The sequence below is a fragment of the Pinus tabuliformis genome, chromosome 3_1, assembly GCF_031772625.1.
Source record: "Pinus tabuliformis cultivar Carrire ecotype Pingquan chromosome 3_1, CPIR1, whole genome shotgun sequence".
Lineage (NCBI taxonomy): Eukaryota > Viridiplantae > Streptophyta > Pinopsida > Pinales > Pinaceae > Pinus > Pinus tabuliformis.
In genome coordinates, this window is record NC_142301.1 from 898,216,977 (window position 1) to 898,241,490 (window position 24,514).

Below are 24,514 nucleotides of genomic sequence, written 5' to 3' on the forward strand. Positions count from 1 at the left end.
TAGCGTATACAATGTGAAGTATGATATTTGAAGATCGAGTTGGATCTGGTTGTTGTTATGATGTTGTTGACAGGGTTTCAGTGATTCAGTATTGGGTGTTTCAGTGATTGATGATGCAGGTTGTACTTCAATGGTGATTGTTTTATGGATCCAGTATGAAAATGTATGAAACGTGGTCCCGGAAGATCGTAGGCCGGCACCTACGTACTGGTAAACATATCAGCCAGTACAAGAGCCAGGGGGTTGTAGCTCCCTTCCAGGAGCAGCTGGAAAACGAGTGAAGGTTGTAGCCTTCTGTAGGGTTGGCACCTACGTACTAGTAAATGGATCGGCTAGTACAAGAGCTATGAGGGTTGTAGCCCTCTGCAGGTTGTAGCCTGCGTGCTGGTAAATGACTGCACCAGTACATTGTAAAAGAAGTTTCTTATTAAAGAAGAAAGAGACGAATTGCAGCAGGTGGTTTTCACCCACATTGGGTTTCCACCTTATATCATGGTGTTCATGTGTGTGGCTTTTGTGTGATGATCTGTTCTGTTATACTGCACCTGTTTACTGTTAATATGGTTAATAATGTTCTGATGCATTTACTGAAGATAAGCTAACTAAATCATAAGATCTCTGGATATACGCTAGTTTCTTTAGACGCAGTAGCGTGTACACGCGGGTTCACTTAACTGAAGTAGCGTATATGTTTCTAAGTATGAAATTGGAAAGGTTTTACTGATCTGATAATACTGATTCACCCCCCGCCTCTCAATATTATTTCCAACAATTGGTATTAGAGCAGGTCCTTCAGAGAAGCTTGATCGCTTGAAGGAGATTCGTAGAACAATGGGAAAGAAAGCACGTCAGAAGAAGAAGATAGCTCAAAGGAACAATGACAACCTGCCGTTGAGTGGAAGCAAGCATTCAGATCCTGAATCACCTCAGAATGAAGATGGACAAACAAATGAAGCATCAGATCAAACCATAGATCAGCAAGATCTACCTAGCAAAAAGGAGAATGCCCTCAAAGAAGAAATCATCAGATTAGAAGATCTGTTGGAATGTGCCTCCAGAATTCGACAAATGCTGCTAGCACTGAATAAAGAGCAAGAAAACGAGATCCTCGAACTAAGGCATCAGTTGGATGAAGGAAGGAAAGCTGAAGAGACCTTGAAGAAGCAATGTCTGGACAAAGAAGAACAACATCAAGTTGAGGTAAATATCTTGAAAAGTAAATTAGAAGAAAAGGATAAACTATTACGATTTCAAGATAGTACTAAGATCTTGGATGATATTCTTAGTAGTCAAAGGTCCCCTGCTATCAAAACTGGTCTTGGTTTTCACGAGTCTATTGAAGGTGAATCTGGTTCACAAAGTAAGACAAGAATCTCTAATGCAAAATCTGAAAGGCTCTACAAGGAGATGAAAGGTCAACCTCATCAACAATCAAGGAAAGAGACTCCTCAAAGAAAATCTTTTTCTCCTCCCATGAATAATGTTGAATGTTATGTATGTCATAATCTTGGACATGTTGCAGCCATATGTAGAAGAAGAAGGTTTCAAGACCATCATGCAGAAAGATCATCACATTCAAGGTACTTTAATGGATATTGCTTTTCTTGCAATATATTTGGCCACAAAGCTGCTGATTGCTATAAGAGGAATATAAAACATGTAAGATGCTATGCATGTAACAAGTTTGGACATAAAGCAAGAGATTGCAGGAACAAAGCTCATGATAAGAAGAAATCATCAACATGCTTGAAGATATGGAAGAAGAAGGAAGTTCAGTCAGAAAGATGTGGCACAAGACAGGGTACTCAGCACAGCACAGACATAACAGACTCAGGGGGAGCTGAAGGTGTAAAACTTCAGTGTTCTAATTATCATACGCAAGTTTCATGAAGTAAAGCCGCGTATATACGCGAGTTTCACACTGCAAAGTCGCGTATATGTCAGTTTGTGAAAAAGCAGTGGGGACAGACTCAGAAAAGGGGTCTGATATGATCCAGTCCAGTATATGCTCTATTGGTTAACAGTTACAATCTGCTGAGGATGTTTGGAAATGTTTTGATACTTGTAAGATGTTAGAAGTGTTTAATCCTAACTTGATGATGATGAGATCTTGATGCTTATTACTGATGTATGCATGATCAGATCTAACTATAGATGGCACAGGCTCAGGGGGAGCATATACTTCAAATAATGCATTGTTGGCATTATGGTTAGAAGTTGTTGATAAAGTCTATGAAGCTAAATGATACATCTTGTTGTTTGATCAAAGGAATGGTATTGCAGGCTGATTGTACAGATCATATATGATGAATGATAGTCATGGTCTTGAATGAATTGCTGGTCTTAGAACTTGCATCTACTCAGGGGGAGCATGGATGGATTGATACAACTTGGAGCCCATTCAGAAACTTCAACATGTATCTCTTTTGGGGTGTCAAGGTCATGTAACGGCCTATGTTGGTTTCCCCACTATGCCTGGGATGAATGATGTAATGTAATTGGTTGTTATTTTCTGATGTATCCCCACTTGGTTGGGAGTATGGATGTATGTATTGAGTCTTTTGGTGATAGGAAGGTCCTTTATGATGTATGAGTCTTTGTTCTTCTTGAAGAACATCTTTTGCAGATCTTGCCTACAGTCAAGGGGAGCATGAACAGCACAATTCAGCAAGAGCAGGATGGATAGATTGGTACACTTTGGCATACACAAAGGGGGAGCACATTTGGAGATTGCAGTAGGTACTCAGGGGGAGTATGGACAACAGAAGGTATACCAAAGAGGAGAATATCTTGGTTCGCCCTTTGCCCTTGATGTCAAAGGGGGAGAGTGACTTGGTGTGGTGGTTGCCATCAAGTCCAAAGGGGGAGATTGTTGGCATTATGATACAAGTGTTGTCCTTGATGGCAACTCACTCAGAGACAGGTACAAGTGATGGCAACTTGATCAGAGGACAGATCTCAGTACAGCAGGACAAGAAAGCGATATACGCAGGTTCAGTAAGGAAAATCAGTGTGTACACACAGGTTGGCTTCAGGAAAAGCGCGTACATGTGAAAACGTACCTTTGGTCCGTGGTGGTTAGTCCTTGGAAGTTGTGCCTATGGTTTTGGACCATGGTGTCTCGACGGACGTGTTGATCCCTAGTTTTGGAGTTGATGGTATTGTGTTACTATGGTTTTGGACCGTGGTATTGTAAAGGGCCTAAGGCTATATAAGGAGAAGATCATTAGGCAAATAAGAGCAAGCAAGGTGCAAGAATATGTGAGTGATGAAGATCTGAGGAAGTGTGAGATCCAAATGCTGGTTATGGGTTGGTGATCTGAACCAAGGTTTCACTCATGTGGAGGATGATGGAATGAGATCTCAAGGCTTGGAATAATTATCTTCATATGGTTTGACTGTGGACAGACTAGATCTACTGACGCATGTTTATTATTATGATCTGGGTATGTTTTGATGTCTGATATAGCTGCGGAGTTTTAAGCTTGAATTTTGTAGATCTGTACGCAGGTTGGTTTTGGTAAAAGGGCGTATACACGCAGGTTGGGTTCATCCAAGTAGCGTATACAATGTGAAGTATGATATTTGAAGATCGAGTTGGATCTGGTTGTTGTTATGATGTTGTTGACAGGGTTTCAGTGATTCAGTATTGGGTGTTTCAGTGATTGATGATGCAGGTTGTACTTCAATGGTGATTGTTTTATGGATCCAGTATGAAAATGTATGAAACGTGGTCCCGGAAGATCGTAGGCCGGCACCTACGTACTGGTAAACATATCAGCCAGTACAAGAGCCAGGGGGTTGTAGCTCCCTTCCAGGAGCAGCTGGAAAACGAGTGAAGGTTGTAGCCTTCTGTAGGGTTGGCACCTACATACTAGTAAATGGATCGGCTAGTACAAGAGCTATGAGGGTTGTAGCCCTCTGCAGGTTGTAGCCTACGTGCTGGTAAATGACTGCACCAGTACATTGTAAAAGAAGTTTCTTATTAAAGAAGAAAGAGACGAATTGCAGCATGTGGTTTTCACCCACATTGGGTTTCCACCTTATATCATGGTGTTCATGTGTGTGGCTTTTGTGTGATGATCTGTTCTATTATACTGCACCTGTTTACTGTTAATATGGTTAATAATGTTCTGATGCATTTACTGAAGATAAGCTAACTAAATCATAAGATCTCTGGGTATACGCTAGTTGCTTTAGACGCAGTAGCGTGTACACTCGGGTTCACTTAACTGAAGTAGCGTATATGTTTCTGAGTATGAAATTGGAAAGGTTTTACTGATCTGAGAGTACTGATTCACCCCACCCCCCCCCCCCCCCTCTCAGTATTATTTCCAACAAATTGCATGGAGGTGCTTCAGGATCTAGAAAACTAGGTGGATTTGTCTCTCATAAGGATGTGGTGCAAGGGAAGGGCTCTAAACAAGTGGATCTAACTCTAATCATCCTAGGACTTTACATTGTATAAAAAATGAAACAAGCACCCACCATGGAGGTTAAACTACCAATGGTATCCCATGTTTTTTCTACTCTCCAATTTAGGTTTGTGTTCTATAGGTTCAATGGTTTCTGAGACTTTACATTAATGAGCCTTCTCATCCTGAATCCCAAAATGTGATGTTTACTTATGTTCCAATGAATTCTTTATTGTGCACTTTGATACACAGGGAGATCTAAAGAAAACATTGAATGAGGGGCCATGGTTTTGACGAAGAGTTAGGCTATTCATCACACCCTGGTTCTCCAAAATTTATTGCCACAACTATGGTGGTATCAACAATGTCAGTATAGGTGACACTACTAAACCTCCCCCTTCCTTTTTGACACCATAAGGTCTTATAGGAAATTGGGAAAACCCGACGAACATTGAAAAAGATGGACCTCGAAAGAACAGAGAAAGTTATATTCACCTTTGCTAGAATATGTGTTGAAATATACCTTAGAAAAGGTCTACACGATCATATACAGTTGAAACACAGAAACATACAATGAAATTTATTTTTATATTATGAAAACATGACATTTAGATGTTTCATATGTTACCAAGGAGGACACCTACAAAACACATGCATGTGGGAAAAAAATATGCCAAAAAAGAAAATTGGGCAAATTTGAAAAACAAAAGATGGCAACTTCAGATCCCTACTTCTTAGAAGATGAAGAAGAAGAAACCATAGGGAACACTACAAACCAAGTAAAAGGGGGTGCAACATATCATAAAGGAAACATGACCCATATGCAGAAGGGAATTGAATCACAAGATATCCAAGTACTAGAAAAAAATAAAAAGGAGACCTGCAACGAAAATGAGACAGGGTGTATAAAGAGAGCTCAGACTTAGACAAAGAAAACCCATCACATACATTAGGAAATAAATTAGCAATGGTCCCAGCTGAACCCAATTTAGGGGGTTCAAAAGAAGGTCCAGAAAAAGAAAGGAAAGAAAGAGAAGTTAAGTGATTATTATCACATTTATCTTCATAATTTTTTATGTAATTCTTACAAATTTTCCTTCTTATTGTTCATAAGTTGAGAGACTTATTTTACTAAATGCTTTCAACATATACAAAACGTAATTTTCTTCCTTGTTTAAAGTTGAATAAAATTACAAGTTTTTCCTTGGAAAAAAAAGTCTATTAGTAATTCTAATATTATTAATGATAATATTACTTTATTTTAATAATAATTGCTATGTTGTTATTGTTGCTTGTCATTTTTTTTTGTGTTTAGAGGAATCGACAACTCGCTAGGTTGGTCTCATACTTGTGTGACACAAAGTCGATTCCAATCGCTACCACTATAACCTCTAGGTGAGTATATATGTTTGCAAGAATAGGTGAATCGAGGGTATTTGTGTAGAATTTCCTATAGATTCACAGGATCATGCAATGTATTAAAGAACAGGACAATAATCTACTTCTACTTTCAACTAGCGGAAGCCAATAGATCGATGAAAACAATATGAACAAGAAGAAGATAAATCAATGACACTTAACACAAGACGTATCTAGGGAAAGACACTGCTCAAAACCCCGCTATCTGTGTTGCATATATCAGAAATATGAGTGAAGATACAAAGCTTTTTCTCACTAGAACAATTCCGCACAAGTGTGCTTAACTTTCTCAGCTCACAAGCTAGCTCTTGGCCAGCACTTAGCCAATTCTGTAGCTCTCCAAGCCCCTAATCTCTTGTGTAATTCCTAGGATGAATACCCCATACTTAAAGGGAATTCATGCTTGAAAAACTGTGCAATCCAAACATAGGACCATCTTTAATGCATGCATGATATTTACACTCCAGTAAATAATACAACTAATAGTACACTGTCCATGCAGTTTAGTCTCAACTGGGTCTTTCTTAGAATCGAAATGCATGAGTTTCTCATGAGGTAATCTTCAGTTAACTAGAGTGACACTTGTGGATTCACTAGTGCACCAACTGACTGTGAACTCTCTATTAGTTCCTCAAATAGTTTGGAACTAATTTCGCTGAACTTCACTTAGTAAAGTGTGTGATCTAATTTCCAACTTAATTTAAACTCGTACTGTACCTGTAAAACTTAGGGAGAACATATACATGACTACAGAAAGGCTTCCAACTTGAAATTCCTAATCTAATTAAGTTAATTAAACTTAATTAACTATTTACAAGTTTTTATGGGAATAGAATTCGATTTTAATTCAAGGATAAATTAAACTAGAATTTCGTATTGCCATTTCTCAACACTCCCTCTCAACAAGAAAGGGATTATTAGCTACCCTGATCTTGTCTCTGTGAAACTCGAATTTACATCTTGACAATGCCTTTGTCAAAATGTCAGCATCTTTCTCCTCTATGGGAATGTACTCTAACAACATAATCTAAATACACAATCTCTGAGATGATGATATCGGATATCAATATGCTTGGACCGATCATGAAAAACTGAATTTTCAAGGAGTTTGATACAACTCTGATTATTGTAGTAAATCACAGTTGGATCCATCTATCAACCAAATAAACCAACCATGATCTTCCTCATCCATATGGCCTCACATGTTATCTGACTCGCAGTCATGTACTCTGCCTCTGCCGAACTGAGTGCAACCGATCTATGTTTCCTTCTGTACCAAGAAACTGCTACTGACCTAATAATGAAGATCCCTCCTGATGTGCTCTTCCTGTCGGATGGACTACTTGCTCAATTTTCATTGGTGAAGCCTTGAAGTTTCACTCCCTCTGTCCTTTTGTACCATAATCCATACTAAGAAGTGCCCCTAAGGTATCTCAACACATGCTTTTTTGCCTTCCAATATAGCTTGGTAGGCCTATACATCACTTGGCTAAGTTGATTAATTGCATATCACATATCCGGTCATGTGTTCACCAAGTACATGAGTGATCCCACAAGCTTCCTATAAACAATAACTTCCACTACTTCCCCTGAAGTAGCATCCTCCTTCCTCTAGTTACCTACTAGAGGAGTCTCCACGGCTTTGTTACTCTCCATGCGGAATCTCCTAAGTATCTCGTTGGCATACTTTCCTTGAGACACAAACAACTCTCCATCTCCCTGCCATACCTCCATCCCAAGAAAGTAATGCATGAGCCCCATGTCCTTCATCTCAAACTCTCTTGCAAGGTCCTCCTTGCAATATTTGATCAGTTGATCATCACCTGTCAGTATGATATCATCAACATAAAGTAAAATGATCAACAACTTACCTTCCACCACTATGTGGTACAGGTTTGCATCTTCTTCACTCTTTATGAAGCCCAACCCAATGAAATAGATATCTATCATGGTGTACTAATCATGTGGTTCTTGCTTTAGCCCATACAATGCTCTCTTGAGCCGGCACACATGTGACTCATGGTCAAATGTCTCAAAACCTTCAGGCTACTCTATGTACACCTCTTCCTCAATCATGTCATTAAGGAAGTTTCTCTTCACATCCATCTGATGTATCTTTCAACCCATCTGTACTGATAGTGAAAATATAGATATGATTGACGAGTACCTTGCAATAGGAGAAAAGGTCTCATCATAGTCAATCCCCTCTACCTGCGAAAAGCCACGAGCCACAAATATTGCCTTATGCTTCCCCACACTACCATTTGCAGCTTTCTTTACCTTGTAAAGACAACAGGAGCTCACAACTGACTTGTCCTCCATTCTTGGGACCACATCCCAAACATTGTTACAAACTATGGAGTCATACTCCTCCACCATGGCATCAACCCAAACCCACTGCTGCATTGCTTCTTTAAAGGAAGATGGCACTGTCATAACAAATTCACCCATAAGAGCCATGTATCTAGTGTACTTCTTAGGTGACCTCCTTTGCCTGGGCTGAGAAATTGGTGCTCCCACATTCTCTTGTGCATCATCCAACAATCTGCCAGCTTCTCTGGTGTGCTTTCTTCCCTCTCTGGAAGACTCTGCCTGAGTGGATGTCTCCACTCCCATATCCTTTGCATGTGGCTGCTCCAAATCAATATGAGGTTCCTCAACCTTAAGATCTAAAATCTCCTCATCTGCATGTAGCTCAAGCTCCCTCTTCAAGGGATACTCACATGGCCTTCTCTTCATTGAATCTGAAATCCCTGCGAACCACTTTCTTCTTGCTGATCAGCAAGTACACCTGATAGTTGTGAGGTGTATCAGTGTACCCCAAAAATATACCCAACTCTATTGTCAGTTCAAGCTTCTTCCGTGCATCTTTGGTCACATGGAAATATACCGATGACCCAAAAATGCTAAAGTGACCAACATTTGGCCTCTCACCCAAATAAACCTCCCTTGGTGTCTTCATCTCAAGTAACCGATGTGGGGTACTGTTCTCAACATAAACTACTATGCTGCATGCCTTAGCCCACAAGTGTAGTGGTAGGCCCTAATCATGCAACATCACCCTTGCTGCACCTACTATGCTTCTGATATTCCTCTTGGACACCCCATTTTGTTGAGGGTTATGGGGTTCTGTCAACTCCCATTTAATCCCTTCTGCTGCACGAAAGGTCTTAAACTCATTTGAGACATACTCACCACCATTATCACTCCATAGAGCTTTAACCTTCTTGCCTGAATCTTTCTCCACCAATGCTTTAAACTCAAAAAAATTTGTGAAAGTTTGATCCTTTTTCTGCATGAAAAATATCCAACATTTACGAGAATAGTCATTAACAAATATAACATAATACCTGTGTTTGGCCGTGGATGCTGTCGAGAATGGTCCACACACATCTAAATGGACTCACTCTAGAATAGCCTCTGCTTGACTGTCTCTATCATGAAAGGAAGATTTGGTGTATTTTCCCAAAGTACACCCCTTGCATGTATCAACTTGCTCAAGCGTACCTTTGGGAAGACCGATAGAGATTTGCTACAATTTCTTCAAAGCCCCATGATGCAAGTGGCCCAATTACCTATTCCATAACTCAACAATGTCTCGGATTTTCACCCTTTTTGCTTTTGTGCTCAAAGCAGCACACTACTCTACCTCCATCTTATAGAGATTCTTCACCCGAATCCCTATCTTCTTTACTTGACCCATGGCTATGTGTCAAAGGAACACCTTTCCTTTTGAGAATATCACGTCAATGCATACCAAGTTCTTCCTTAGCCTAGACACATATATAACATTCTTCAAGGTAAGTGGAGCCCCATGCTCCCTCTAAAAAGTAATCATGACAAATCTAGTAACATTATACTTCTTGTCATCACCCATCTCGATATGCATCTAGAGATCTTTCTCCTCTAGGTAAGTGGAGCCCCATGCTCCCTCTAAAAAGTAATCATGACAAATCTAGTAACATTATACTTCTTGTCATCACCCATCTCGATATGCATCTAGAGATCTTTCTCCTCTAGGTCACTGAATAAATCTTTGTTCCCAATCATGTGGAATGAAGCTCCACTATCTAAGTACCATACACTTCCCATTATTGATGACACCATGCATGCAATGAGAAAAAAGTTCGATTAGAATTAAGAGGCCAAAGCCTCACCCGCCACTCCTCCTAAGGACTTCTTCTTGGACTTCTTGAGTGGAAAATTTGTAGCAAAATGGCCCAGCTCATGACAATGAAAGTAATTAACTTTTGTCATTTCTTTCTTCTTATCTCCATGATAAGAATCTGATTTGGAATGGGAAGCTTTCCCTTTCCCTTTTTTTCAATATTTGATGAAGATCCATCCCTGGTGTTCCTCCTGATCTCCTCCTGCATCAATTCTGATCACAGTCATTCCTAATTTGGTAGCTTCTCTCAACCATTGACAAAGTCCTGATAACTATGCCAACTCTTTGGGAGTCCTAGAAGAGCAAGACTCACCATATCATCCTCGACAACGATGATTCCAACACTTCCAAGTTCATCACGACAATGAGTGAACTTGGTCAAGTATTTTGGTATCGTCTCACCTTTCTCCTTTTTTATTTTTCGAATTTTGTCCTTGAGTGCCAATTTCCTTTGGTCACTACTTTTCTTATACAAGTTCGTCAATGCTTTCTACATAGCATGCAGATTTTCCTTGCCATGGAGACTCGAGACAATGTGGTATCGAATTCCCTCAAGGATTATCTGCCTAGCCTTTGCCACACACTTCTTCCATTCAACCAAATTATGTGCATCCAACGTTTTTGGATTACAAATATCTTGATCAACGAATTCCTTTAAGCCATTATGTCCCTCTAGGCTATAAAATTCGAGCTTCCTTCAAAGGAATACTCTAGCCGCAAACCGTAGAACGCCATCTGCCGATCCTGAAGTATGTATTGCAAATTCGAATTTCACCTGTAACCAAAAACTTAAAACTTCAAAATCTCCTCTAATATACTGTTCTGAGCTTCGTTACCATCTATAATTTCATGTATATTCACAAGCTCATGCAATGTACTAAAGCATAGGACACAAGTCTACTTCTACTTTCAACCAGCAGAAGCTAATAGATCGATGAAAACAATATGAATAAGAAGAAGATAAATCAATGACACTTAACGCAAGATGTATCCAGGGAAATCCACTGCTCAAAGCCCTGCTATCTGTATTGCATATATCAGAAATATGAGTGAAAATAAAAAGCTTGTTATCACTAGAAAAAATTTGTACAAGTATGCTCAACTCTCTCAGCTCATAAGCTAGCTCTTGGCCAAAACTTAGCCAATTCTGCAACTCTCCAAGCCCCTAATCTCTTGCATAATTCCTAGGATAAATAGCCTGTATTTAAAGGGAATTCATGCTTCCAAAAGTGTGCAATCCAAACATAGGATCAATCTCTAATGCATGCATGATATTTACACTCTAGTAAATAATACAACTGATAGTACACTGTCCCTACACTCTAGTCTCAATTAGGTCTTTCTCAGAATTGACATGCATGAGTTTCTGATGAGGGGATCTTCAGTTAACTAGAGTGACACTTGTGGATGCACTAGTGCACCAAGTGATTGTTAAATCTCTATTAGTTAGTCATACAGTTTGGAACTAATTTAACTAAACTTAACTCAGTACACTGAGTGATCTAATTTCCAACTCAATTTAAACTCATACTAGACCCCTAAAACTTAGGGAGAACATATAGATGACTACAGAAAGACTTCCAACAAGATGTTCCTAAGCTAATTAAGTTAATTAAACTTAATTAACTATTTACAAGTCTCATATAATTCTATTTTAATTCTCAGTTTAATTAAAGGACAAATTAAACTAGAATTTCTTGTTGCCATTTCTTAATAATTTGAGCCTCAAACCTCCTCTCACATAACACTTCATTTTCACGGCCATCACTAATTGAGTTGCCCCCAGGGGCTAATAATATTATGTTAATAATATCTATATTATTAATTTTTTAGGTTAACCATTAAGTGTAACTCAATTAGTAATCTCGATATTATGAAGTATTAAGTAAACCATAAAACAAAAAATAAAATAAAAAATATTTATCTATAAATTATTGAAACTAATTCAAAGATCACCTACCATACCAAACCAACTCATACTCAAAAAAATAACCAATAATATTTTATCATATCACTCTTTATGAACTAAATTATATTATTAATCTTACTAATATCTTTAAATATAATTATAATTAGTATATTAATAAAATAATTAATTTAATTATCCTGAACATTATTTTTAATTTAATTTTTAAATAAATTAATAAATATTTGTTCCCAAGCGGTCAGAACAAAGAAAAACGCGATGGCTAGGGTTACATAAGGAAAGCATTATGTCGCCGCCGCCCAGGAAACCAGGGAACTGAGCCGTAATGGATCAGCGCTGCAAGGGATCAGTGATGCAAAGGATCGATCGGACCCTTCCCTTACTCAATCCGCAGTTCACATCGACGCAGGAGGATCAGTCAAACAGGGTAGGGCTGCTCGCGATGGAGGGAAGGCTATGCGGCCTGTTGAACTCCTGCCCCCAATCCGACCTTCCCGTGCTGATCAATTTAGTTTTCTCAAGCAAATCAATAAGGGAGAGAGCGAATACGCTGAGCCGTGGATTAATGAGATTTCCCAGACGTTGCTCTGCTTAAAGGCTCTTCATTTGCGCAGAATGATCGTTACGGATGAAGATCTCAGGGCTCTGGCTCGCGCCCGCGGCCACATTCTCCAGGTTCCTAAACTGGAGAAGTGCTCAGGGTTTTCAACTCGCGGGCTTCTCAAAGTTGCATGGTCTTGCAGATCCGCCATTAATCAATCAGATCGGGCCCTCAATAGATAGATCGGCCAAAATCTTGCAGGTCTGACACCCCGGATGGAAAATCGCCATGGCAGATCTGCTCTAGGAAGCACAAGAAGCCCTGGCACTGGGTCTAGGTCCTTCTTTGACTCTTTTCAAGTCCAAATTTCTCAGCCTACAGGCAGAACAATCCTGCAATGGGTCAGTTCTTCAGATTTGGTGCTGAATCTTAAATTGGAGCTAGAACGGCGGATTGGGATCCCTTTAGGCCTTCAGAGACTTCTCTTTCAAGGTAAACAACTTGAAGATCTTCTTCCCCTCTCTTCTTACAGCATTACCAGGAACAACTCAATGGTGGTAACCCTTCGTCTGAGAGGAGGTGCAACGGGACAGTCATCCTCTGCTCGTCCCTTCTCATACAAAGATGCAGTACACTCTAAGAACCCCGTCCCCCCGGAGGCCCTTAAACCAAAGCCCTTTTTGGTTGATAAGATAGAAGAAGTTCCCTCCATTGAAATCACTCATGAAGATCTTGCAACCCAGCTTCAAGAATATGCAGAAAGAGCCATCATTTGCAGATTTAACGGACTATGGCCGCGATCTCAGGATCTCTATGCATGGATCCATGAAAACTAGACTCATCATTGTAAGATCAGTTTCTGTTCAAAAGGTTACTTCATTGTTCTATTTGATAATAGTAAGCATTATGAAAAGGCCTTGGAAGAAGGCCCTTGGTTCATGGGAACTGCGGGGCTCTTCTTGACTCCTTGGTTCCCAGATTTTGATCCAGCAACTGCAGTCATTACCAGGACACCAGTATGGATCAGGCTTCCAAACTTACCTGCCCACTTATGGCATACTTGAGTCTATAAAGCTATAGGCAACACCTTGGGCAGTTTCATCATGGGAGATTACTGGCGGGAATCCAAAGGACTCTACTCATATGCCAGAATATGTGTGGAGTTAGATTTGAGCAAAGGACTTCCAGACCAAATCATTCTCAAGATCAACGACTTTGTCTAGTCCCAGACACTGGATTACGAAAATACTGCATTCTGTTGCCGCCACTGCCACCAATCTGGGCATTTGCAAAACACCTGCCCATCTCGCCGGACAAAAAAGAATAAGGATTACCTCTCCAAGCCCAAGTCCAAACGATGGGCTCCTTGCTCTCCACCTCCAGTCGTGGATTCTGATTCCTCCAGCTCTGAAGATGAAGGTAGCAATGCGGAAATGGATCATGCCCCTCATTCTGTGGTCCCTTCCACCGATGGTCCGGCGCAGTCCTCCGACACAGCCACCGCTCAGAAATGCGTCCATTTGACCTCCTCTGAATCAGAAAAGGAGGGCTCCCCTGTGGAGAGCCCCAATCTTCAAGTTGTTATTGCTCATTCACCCCACGATGGTTGGGTCGAAGTCAAAAAAAGGAAAGGGAAAAAGCTTCGTGTTGAGGCTTCTACCCACTCTGGGTAGAAGTCAGTTTTTTCGCTTCCAGCCATATGTTGTAGCTTCGTGCTTGTTTCACTTCTTCTCCGGAACCGAGGTTGATAGTCCTATCATTACGGATTGCCGGTTTTCTGTCTCTCTTGAATGTATCTTCTTGTACCATATTTTTAATTAATAGAATTAGTCCAATTCAGAAAATATATATATATATATATATATATATATATATATATATATATATATATATATATATATATATATATATATATATAATAAAATAAATAAAAAAATAAAAAAATAAATTTAAATATAATTTTATTTATATTATATTGTATAAATAATATTAATATATTTTATTTTATTTATTACTTTTCAAAATTTATAATTTATATAAATATTTTTTTTTGTAAGCTTAGGTAGGACCCTCTCATTTTCGAGTTTTTACATGTTCGTTATTCACCCCATTTCGGGGGAGGGTAGCACAAGAATCAAACCCAAGATATCTGATTCAGTGAGACTTCATTTCCATAGCCATTGCCACTTGAGCTACCCCATGCAGACATAATTTATATAAATATTGTTTTAGGTTAGCATATCCTAATTTTTTATTATTTTAATTTAATCAATTTCTAAATCTATGTTTTCATTTACTCATTTTTAAATTTATGTTTTTTTTTTTTTTTCGCATTGTTTAGGTTGACTTAGGTTTCCTTTATCTTACATTTCTCTAAACTGCTAGCATTCATATATATTATCAAAATCCATTTATTCCTGGTGTGCTTCTCCAAATTACCAACATTTATATTTATTGTCAAGATATATTTATTCTTCTTCTACTTTTGGGTTGTAAAAAGAAAATTAGTTTGAAGTTCAAAAAGTAGATGAGTTAGCAGCTTGAGTGGTTGAGAGTATGATTGATTTCCCAATCATTTTAGTTCAATTCCAAGAGACATGTGTTGGCCTCTTGTGATAAGTTTCAAAGTTTAAGGGCGCTCTTCCTAGGATACATTCTACTCCTATTCACCATGGATTAAAAAAGAAGAAGAAGATATGACTCAAATAATACATGGTTATATGATAAATGATATGGTAGTGGTACACTACCAATATTTGGCTTACAGGCTACCATATATACTCATTGTGTTATAGTGATCTTGGTTTCCCAAATTACTCAACGAGTTACCCATTCACGATGGTTGAAAAAAAGAAGAAGAAGAAATATTTAGACTAACATAGTTATAAGATAAAGGATATGGAGTTGGTACACTACCCCATCAATCAAGTCAATAAATGATAAATTCCTTAAACTTGTATTTGTATTTTCTATTTGTTGAAGGAGAGAGAGATCACCATGATGACTCATAGCTTATTATTAATGACCAAGGGTTTGTTGTTATTTTTAAATTTAGGGGAACTAGTCACCTAGGTGAGGTCCATATTCAAATTTAATTAACTATCACTATAAACTCTAGGCTCGTGCCAATTGCTCACAAGCCATTGCCTAGAAAGAAACTTATGACTTACTAAGGGCCAATATTTTATAACGACAAACACATCCTTTTTGTGTTTGATTCTTAGGGCACCTACCCTTCTAGCTTTATGAACTCAACATTAATGATTCATAGTCTATCATTAGTGATATAGGGTTTGATGTTCTTTTTTAAATTTATGAGAATCAATAACTTGGTGAGGTTTCTTATGTAAGGTCTAGTTTCAAGCTTGACTAGCTTCCAATAACTCACAAGCTAGTGCCTAAAAAGAAACTTATGTATTAGGTAGGGATGATATGTCTAGAGACACTCTCACCTTTTGGGGATCCCATTCTTAGAAACACATATCCTTTTATCTTTATCACAATAAGTCAAAATTGTTTTAGAATATTAACTCAAGCGATAGAATTATAAAACATACTTTCCAACTATTCCATCAACCCACCTTAAATCAAATAGATCTATCAAAATACTCTCAAACCTTTACTATTTAAAATTAAAAATATCTTAAATATAACATTCATTTAAACAAAACAAAAGTAAAAATAGAGAAAATTTAAAGGATGTAAAATTATCTTGAAGTTTAAAAACATTGGCCAATCTCACTAGTCCCTAATATGCAAACTATAAAATGTTTATTGATGTACTTGTAAAATTGTTCAAATTTATAATGATTTTATGTATACTCTCTATATAATGTTAGTGATTTTTAAAATAAAATGATTTTATATTGTAAAATTTGGGCGAATCATTTTAATAAAAACTGGAAATTGGTGATCTTTTTTTTTAGAAAAATCATGGAAAATTAGCCCAATTACTATTATTAACCCCTAAAATTTTCCATAAATAAAAATAAATCCTTATAATCATAATATTCACACTATAATCCACTATAACTCCAAAACCCATAATCCATCCATGTAAACTAAGATTTACAACTTGTAAAATAAATCCTAAGTTAGAACTTAATGTTACTAATTGGAGGCCAACCTCATTGCCTGTCCTGAAGTTTTTTTCACTTTATTTACCGTATAGCTTTGCAATGTATAATTATGTTATATTTAGGCCGATAGGCCTTCCTATGCATCAACTTCTTTGTCAACACTTTCACCCTGCTCCGTTCGGGTGAGACACTTTCAACCATTCATTTGAAGTCCTGCGCATCGCATCTGGCAAGCATGCACTGCACTTTGACTACTTTTTCCAAATATCAGTTGAGTTGCCTTCTTTTCACCTCCGAGTTCTGTTGTGCATTGAACCTGGTCACTATCATCTCCTTAACTGGTCATCATCTTTATTTTCTTCGCCACTCTCATATATGATGAACAATCCTTCGATTCAGACTGGAAAAAATTTGGGGGCGCTCTTCTGAATGCCCTTGTATTTGTAGCTGTTGTCACAGTGGTCACGTTCCTGTTGGTTTGCCTTTTCTATTACAGATGCACAAAGTTTCTTCATTTTTACATGGGTTTTGTAGCATTCGTTGTGTTGGGTTATATGGGTGGGGGTGTGGTCGTGCTTCTAGTGCAAGCTCTCTCTATACCCATTGACTGCTTTACTTTTGGGGTTGTGATTTTTAATTTTGCTGTTGTGGGGGTGTTTTCTATTTTCCTATGCAAAATGCCCATAATTTTCACCTAGGGTTACTTGGTACTCATAGGCATGCTTGTTGCATTCTGGTTTACTATGCTCCCCGAATGGACTTCGTGGGTGCTGCTTGTTGCAATGGCAGTATATGATGTTATTGTCGTTCTCATCCCCGGTGGCCCTCTCAAAATTTTGGTAGAGCTCGCTATTTCAAGAGATGAGGAAATCCCTGCTTTGATTTATGAGGCTCGCCCTGTTACGAGAAAACCCCACATCGCAGTCCCCGAGCGTGAAAATGAAAATGCGCTTCTTCCTCGCAGTCGCCCTCTAGCTACTGAAAGTGAAGAAGAAGAAGAAGCTTTGATAAACCCCTCCCTTCCTCCATCCGTGCAAAGATTAGAAAAAGCCCTCCTGCAACAACAGATGGGAAACATTTGGAAGAAACCAACAAGTTCAGGTTCGAGATCTGCGTTATTGAAATCCTTGAATTTAGGATGCGATGAGAGCACTGCCTCTGCTTCTGCATCGCTACCTCATGAGGATTCTATTCAGGGTTTCAGAATAGCTGTCGCAGAGGAGGAGGAGGTGGAGGAGAGTCGTGTTCATGGAGACACAGAGACACCAGCAGAAGAGGAATCAGTTCCCCTCGTAAATCACCAGGTGAGGACTTCTTCTTCCACATATGTGAATCAACAAGTGGGTTCTTTGCCATTGCCTTCTACACTACAAGGATTATTGACCCAAACTGATAGTGATAGTGAGGGGAGGCCGCACCCAAATGGGATTGAAGATTCTACACACACAGATACATACCAACAGGATGGGATTGGGCTTTCTGCATCTGGTGCAATTAAACTGGGATTGGGTGACTTCATATTCTACAGCGTATTGGTTGGAAGGGCAGCTATGTATGATTACATGACAGTTTACGCATGCTACCTTGCCATAATAGCAGGCCTCGGTGTAACATTGATTCTGTTGGCCTTCTGTCAGAAGGCTTTGCCTGCTCTCCCTGTTTCAATTTCTTTGGGTGTAATTTTTTACTTCTTAACTCGTCTTGTAATGGAAGCTTTCGTGGTTCAGATCACGACTCACCTTTTTCTTTTTTGATATTAGAGCAGAATAACTCCAATCCCCAAAGTTGCACTTAGCTTGAATACCCTTAAATAGACCGCTGGATATCGTGAGGCCACAAATCAACTCAGCTCTGACAAGGGAAGCCAAATTTTCTTTGTTGTAAACTTATAAATTCAGCACAAATAGCATTGATTCTGTTGTATTCTATTCTTATCATTTCCTTCGGCAAAGCAATATACTCTGTAATTTGATTTTGTATTTGAAATTTACTGCAAGAGGAAATCTATGGAAATTTGAAAACAGTATTCTGATTATTTTATCAAATGACAAAGAGCGTTTAGAAGGGTAATTGCACAATGATCCAGTCCAAGAAAACAAGGTTTTCCACAAACCAATTAACTCTTCTAGAAAAATTCAACAATTCCAATTTAATAATCCTATCGACCTCTCTTTGTACCTTTTGGGACAATTGCTAGTTTTACACTCGTGAACTTTTAAGTTGTATACACAGCTTAAGAGATTATTACCCATTCGACACATCCAATTTCAGTTATACATTCACCCACTTTCATCTATATATATTTAACAATTGTTTATAGTCACTTCTATTATGATTTTTTATTTTATACATATATAAACAAACGAACGAACGTACGTCAATTATTTTAAATTTAAATATAATTATTTTAAAATTTAAAATTTACATAATTATAATTTATTACAATTTTTTATAATAATTTATTTATTTATAAATTTTTAAAATTATTATTATTATATTATTTTTATTAATTAATATTAAATATAAAATACACATTAATTAATTAATTAATTAATTATATCTATCTATATGTATAACTGAACCAAGCATTTCAATTGTTTAAATATAGATTATTAATAAAATATTAAAAAAAATAAACATTATTTTATCGCAAATAGTCAACCTCATTCGGCCTGGAGTATGCCGTAAAACTGCTTCTGCTTGGCTAAGAGCTCGTCTTCCTCGGACGTAAGGAAACAGGTTAACGGCCCAAGACCCAGAGGCATCTGGCAGGAGTGAAAGCCTGCTCCCTTACGGACCACCAGCGGGTTATTACAGGTGGCGTGGTTTTCCTTGATAACGGTGATGAGTCAAATCGACATTCGCGGATAGCAGCCAGAGATGGTTGTCCTCACTGTTGATTTGACACCTGAGTTTGATAGGTTTTGCCACCTTCGGAAAAAAAAAAAAATAGTCAACCTCATAATAGCTGAAATGATATATCCCTTGGGGTTTAAAGGTAAGTGGATCGGGTATTATTTTAAAAATTTTCTAAGTAATTTAAAAAAGTTAGTTTTATGTAAATAGATGAAATAGTCAACCTCAGAATCGCTGAGATGATATATCCCTTGAGGTTTAAAGGTAAGTGGGTTGGGTATTATTTTCAAAAATTTCAAATAATTTAAATATATATATATATCTATCTATCTATATATATATGTAATATGTGAAATAAAAAATGTAATATGAATTTTTTAAGAATTACAATTTTTATTTTAAGGATTTTTTTAATTGATATAGTGAATTTAATATATATATATATATATATATATATATATATATATATAAATTCATATATAGAGTTAGGGGTAAATTACTAAATAAAATGTTTAAAAATTAAAGGTTTATTTTTATGCTTAGGATAATCACAAAGAAGTGTCACAATAATAAAATCAATCTCATGATTTTTTAGTTAACTTAAAAAAGTTTTTTGTAATAATTCTTCGGGTTAATCCTTTGAAATATATTAGAAGAGATAAAAGTTCCTTTGGGGTTGATAATTGTTGCAATAAGGTTGTGCGAGAATTAGGAACACTAAGGGTTGATTGAAAGAAATTAATATAATATAGGAGTTACACAAGGTTGCACCATATGCCCTGCCCTTTTTGGCATATACATTGCGAGAGGGTTGTTTGGAAAAAGACGAAGGGTTGGTTGGAAGAAATTAATTGTAATATATGAGTTACACATGGTTGCACCCTATACCCAGTTAGAGGGTTGTTTGGAAAAAGTAGGTTGTGTTGACATGACTCTAGCAGGTACAATCATTTGTTTGGAAAAGGTACATTGTGTTGTGACTCTAGCTGGTACAATCATCTATCATTTTTCTTAATGTTGATGATATCATTCTTATAGCAATTGGCAAGCAACTAAAATTGATTAAGGATCTATGCTTTAGTATGGCTATGAATCTTAACATCTACAAAGCCAAGGTTATGATAATTAAATCCAAAATTCACATATACTATTTTTGTGTTTGATAACAACAACTTTGAGGAAGTGAGTTCATACAAATATCTTAAAATTGATCTTCATCACAGGTTTAATTAAAATTATAGCACTAAAAAAATTAAATAAATAGAAAGTGGAAAGTTTATTATGGACTTGAAAATAGCTGTAAATAACAAATCTTTTGCTATGAGATTGAGAAGAAACTCTTATTTAAGACCCTCATTGCCCTTGTTATCTTATGTGGTTGTGAACTTTGGTGTTGCAACATTTTTAAAGAATTATGAAGAAATGTAGAGCATAGCCAAAAGTGTGTTATAATTTATAATTTGAAAATTAAGGGCAATACAAGATACCAAAATTTGAAAATATGAAATTGAGAGAATGACTATAACTAGATACCAAATGTACAAGAATGACATAAACAACATGGAAAAGAAAAGTTTTTTTTTTTTTTTAAACTAGAATTAAAACAACCTATAACTCAAACATAGTTGGCATACAATATCAAACTTTAGTTAAATCCATGGGAAATAAAGGACGGAGTTGAATTTTAAATATGTCAAAGCCTTGGGGTTGAATTGACCTAAACCCAATCTAACTTGAAAAAAACATTTAAAAATAAAAGAAGAGTTCACTTTGCATAATAATAGTAAAAATATTAATATATTTAATTTTAAAATAAATACTTGGTGCAATATAATATAATATAAAAATGATAATATAATGTAAATAGTTAGCCAAAAAAATGTGGTGCAATAAAAAAAACAAATAAGAGAAAAATAAGATATCAACCTCCACCCACACCAAATCAATTTATGAAACTCCTTTGTTTGGAAGAAGCATGACTACCTCTATGCAACAAATTCATAACCCTAGTTAAAAAATCAATAGGACCACCTCTATGTAACAATTTGATAACCTTACTATAAAAAATCAAAATACTCCATTTTTACGGATTTAAAAAAAAATCAACATTACTAAATAGAAACAAATTCTTACTAATTTTATAATAAAACACAAATTAAAAAATCCTATAATTTTTTTCTAATGTATAGTGATTTTAATTTATATATATATATATATATTCAAAAATGCTTTTAAGAATAATTTCTTACATTTATTTATAAACCAAAATAAGTTAATTACCATTCTAGTTTTCATTTCTATGGGTAACCACTTTACTCACTTTTAATAACCATTTTAGTATTGTTTAGGCAAGTTAGTCTAATAAAAAAATGTTAGAATTTGGTATTTTTTTAATAAATATTGTTTTTATAATAGAAATGATTCATCAGCACATTAAAAACTTATATAACATTCAAAATCTTAAAACTTCTGTTTGATTTTGTCAAAATTTTATTAAAATTTCCATTGTTTTAAAACATCTCGTTTAAACACTTTACCTGCTTTTAATTTTAATTCAATCTTAACTTATATAAGAATCAAAATCTTACCAAAATTTCAGTGGGGAACATCTCGTTTTCATCGACAAACAATTTACCTACTTTTGATTAATTAATTGAATCGTACGTCTTTATTAAATAAGATCGTACGTAGAGGCCTTATCGTTGTTCTTGACTTTGACTTTGTTCTGCCCAAACTGGGCCACGTATCTCTCGTACGTTTTTATTAAATAAGATCGTACGTATATTTCATTTTTTTAAGTTTAAATTAATATTTTTTTGGCCACATATTTAATGTTGTTTCTTTTTTTCTTTATTTATTTTTTTTAAGATGGGAAGGGTTAGTTCCCAGAAAAAACATTATAGGCCTTTTTTTTTTTTTACATATACATGTCAGACAAGCTGATAACTGTCACATCAATATTTATATTCACATTACAAACCACATTGTAGCAAATACATGCTGCTACACAAGATCGGGGATCGAAACCGAATAAAGAGCATGACAACTAACAGCCCCAACGAACATATTTAATATTGTTTCTTACTTACAGAATTTAAGAAATTCTTCTTCACCTGTATGAGAAAGAATTTCAGTTTCCTCTACTCACATGAAACGGATTTTTCAGGGTAAAGCTTTATTTTTATATCTCTATAGAATAATTTTTCTTTATTTCGTTATATGCTGAATTTTGTTAGGGTGTTATGTTGAGTATTCATATAATTATTATATATTTATAAAGGTTTTTGAGAAGAGTTAAAAGTTAAAATTTTATAATAGAAATGTTAATTAATTCTAATATTTAGAGAGATAATTTGATTTATATTAGTTTAATTTATCAATTAAGGGTAGAGTGATAATTTTTTTTAAATTTGTTGAGATGTTTTTTTTAGTAAAAATATGAATAGAGGTTTGCATGTCGAGAGATTTGATCCTTCTCGACACTTATAGAACCATATTTAATATGGATCTAAGTTCGTTTAATTGTGCACAAAAACACAAAATATGTCTAACATGTGATTAATTTAATCTTTTAAATATGTTAAATATGACTAAAATTAACATGATGTGTTTCTTCTCTTCTATGTCTCATGCACCTTAGGGTTGTATTTATATTAAACCCTTGAATTCTAACATATTACTCCTCATGACATATTTGAATTTGAGCTAATCAAAAAATCATGTCATGAAATTTTTAATGAGTAATATTCATATCAACTAGAGTTACAGGTTGAGCTTGGGCATAGATATCTTTTAAATATCCTTTTTCCATAGGATTTTCTTTTACATTTTGTATTATGCTTGAGTTGGTTAAATATTGTTTTCTTTTTCAATATGCTCTTTGTATTCACCATTTTGTTTCCTATATTCTTCATACTCTTCAATTGTTATTCCCTCTACCTTCTTTGTCGATTTCCACTTAATTTTGCATTTTCTTGTATTCTTTGCTCTTGACAATATTTAATTGTCATTTATTGTGCCCTTCTTTGTAGATATGCTCTTTGATATTCTATTTGACATGCCTTTTGTTGTTTAATTTTTTTCTTCATATGTTCTTGTTGTTGTTCAATTGTTATTTGTTGTGACTATCTTTGTTGATCCTCTCTTTGCTTCTCCCTTTGTTGTTAACACTCTTCAATAACTGTGATTTTGAATGCCTTTCTCTATGGACTTGATTTTTGTTGTTCATTTCTATTTAATATAGAACTAGGTTGAAGATTACTGTAACACAAAAATAAATGTATGACATCAATAATTATTTTATGCATACATTGAAATCAATGCATATTATTAATTTAATTACTTTGAAAATATTGCACATCATCCATCTATATATCAAATCACAAATTGACATATACACTAAAATCAATTCATATGCATCCATTTCTTGTCCCTTTCTTTGTAGACTTGCGCTTTGTTGTTCATTTCTATTTATTATGTATCTAAAATAATGATTAAGAAGGATCTAGGCACTTTTTATTTATTTCTATTTAATATGGATTTAGGTTGATGAGTACTATAACAAAGAAATCAATGTACTTCATTAATAATTATTTTGTGCATATATTTGCACATTATTAATATAATTACTTTGAAAGCCATGCATATTGTTCATCCACTTACAACAGATCAAAAATTAGCATCTACATTGAAATCGGTGCATCTAGTGCAAACAATCAAATATAATTAGAAATCAACATTTACGTTGAAAAATGCATCAAGTGAAATCAATCAAATAGGATTTGATATCAACATCTACATTGAAATTAATACATCAAGTGTAATCAATCAAATAAGATTATAAATCAACATCTACATTGAAATCAATGCATATATTTTAGTAAAGAAATAAAATATTAATGTTAAAATAATTTAAACTCGAGTTAATTCTCCTCTCTGTTTATATTTTTTGGTTCTTCAACTATATCCATTGATATCAAATCAACAATGTATAAAAAAATGAATGAACTATACAAAATTATCATAAAACAAGGATAAAGATAATTTTTTGTATAAAAGTGAACAACTAATTCCATTTAAGCATCTTTCTGGGCTACAATAGCTTTCAAA

The 24,514-nt window shown here is 35.8% G+C and overlaps 1 protein-coding gene across 1 annotated transcript; it reads left to right on the top strand.

Annotated features, from left to right (window-relative positions):
- Positions 1-17,316: 17,316 nt before the first annotated feature.
- Positions 17,317-18,467, top strand: LOC149190541 (presenilin-like protein At2g29900). Its single transcript, XM_089413423.1, has one exon. The coding sequence runs from the start codon at positions 17,332-17,334 to the stop codon at positions 18,301-18,303; it is 972 nt and encodes a 323-aa protein (XP_089269549.1). The 5' UTR covers positions 17,317-17,331; the 3' UTR covers positions 18,304-18,467.
- Positions 18,468-24,514: the final 6,047 nt, after the last annotated feature.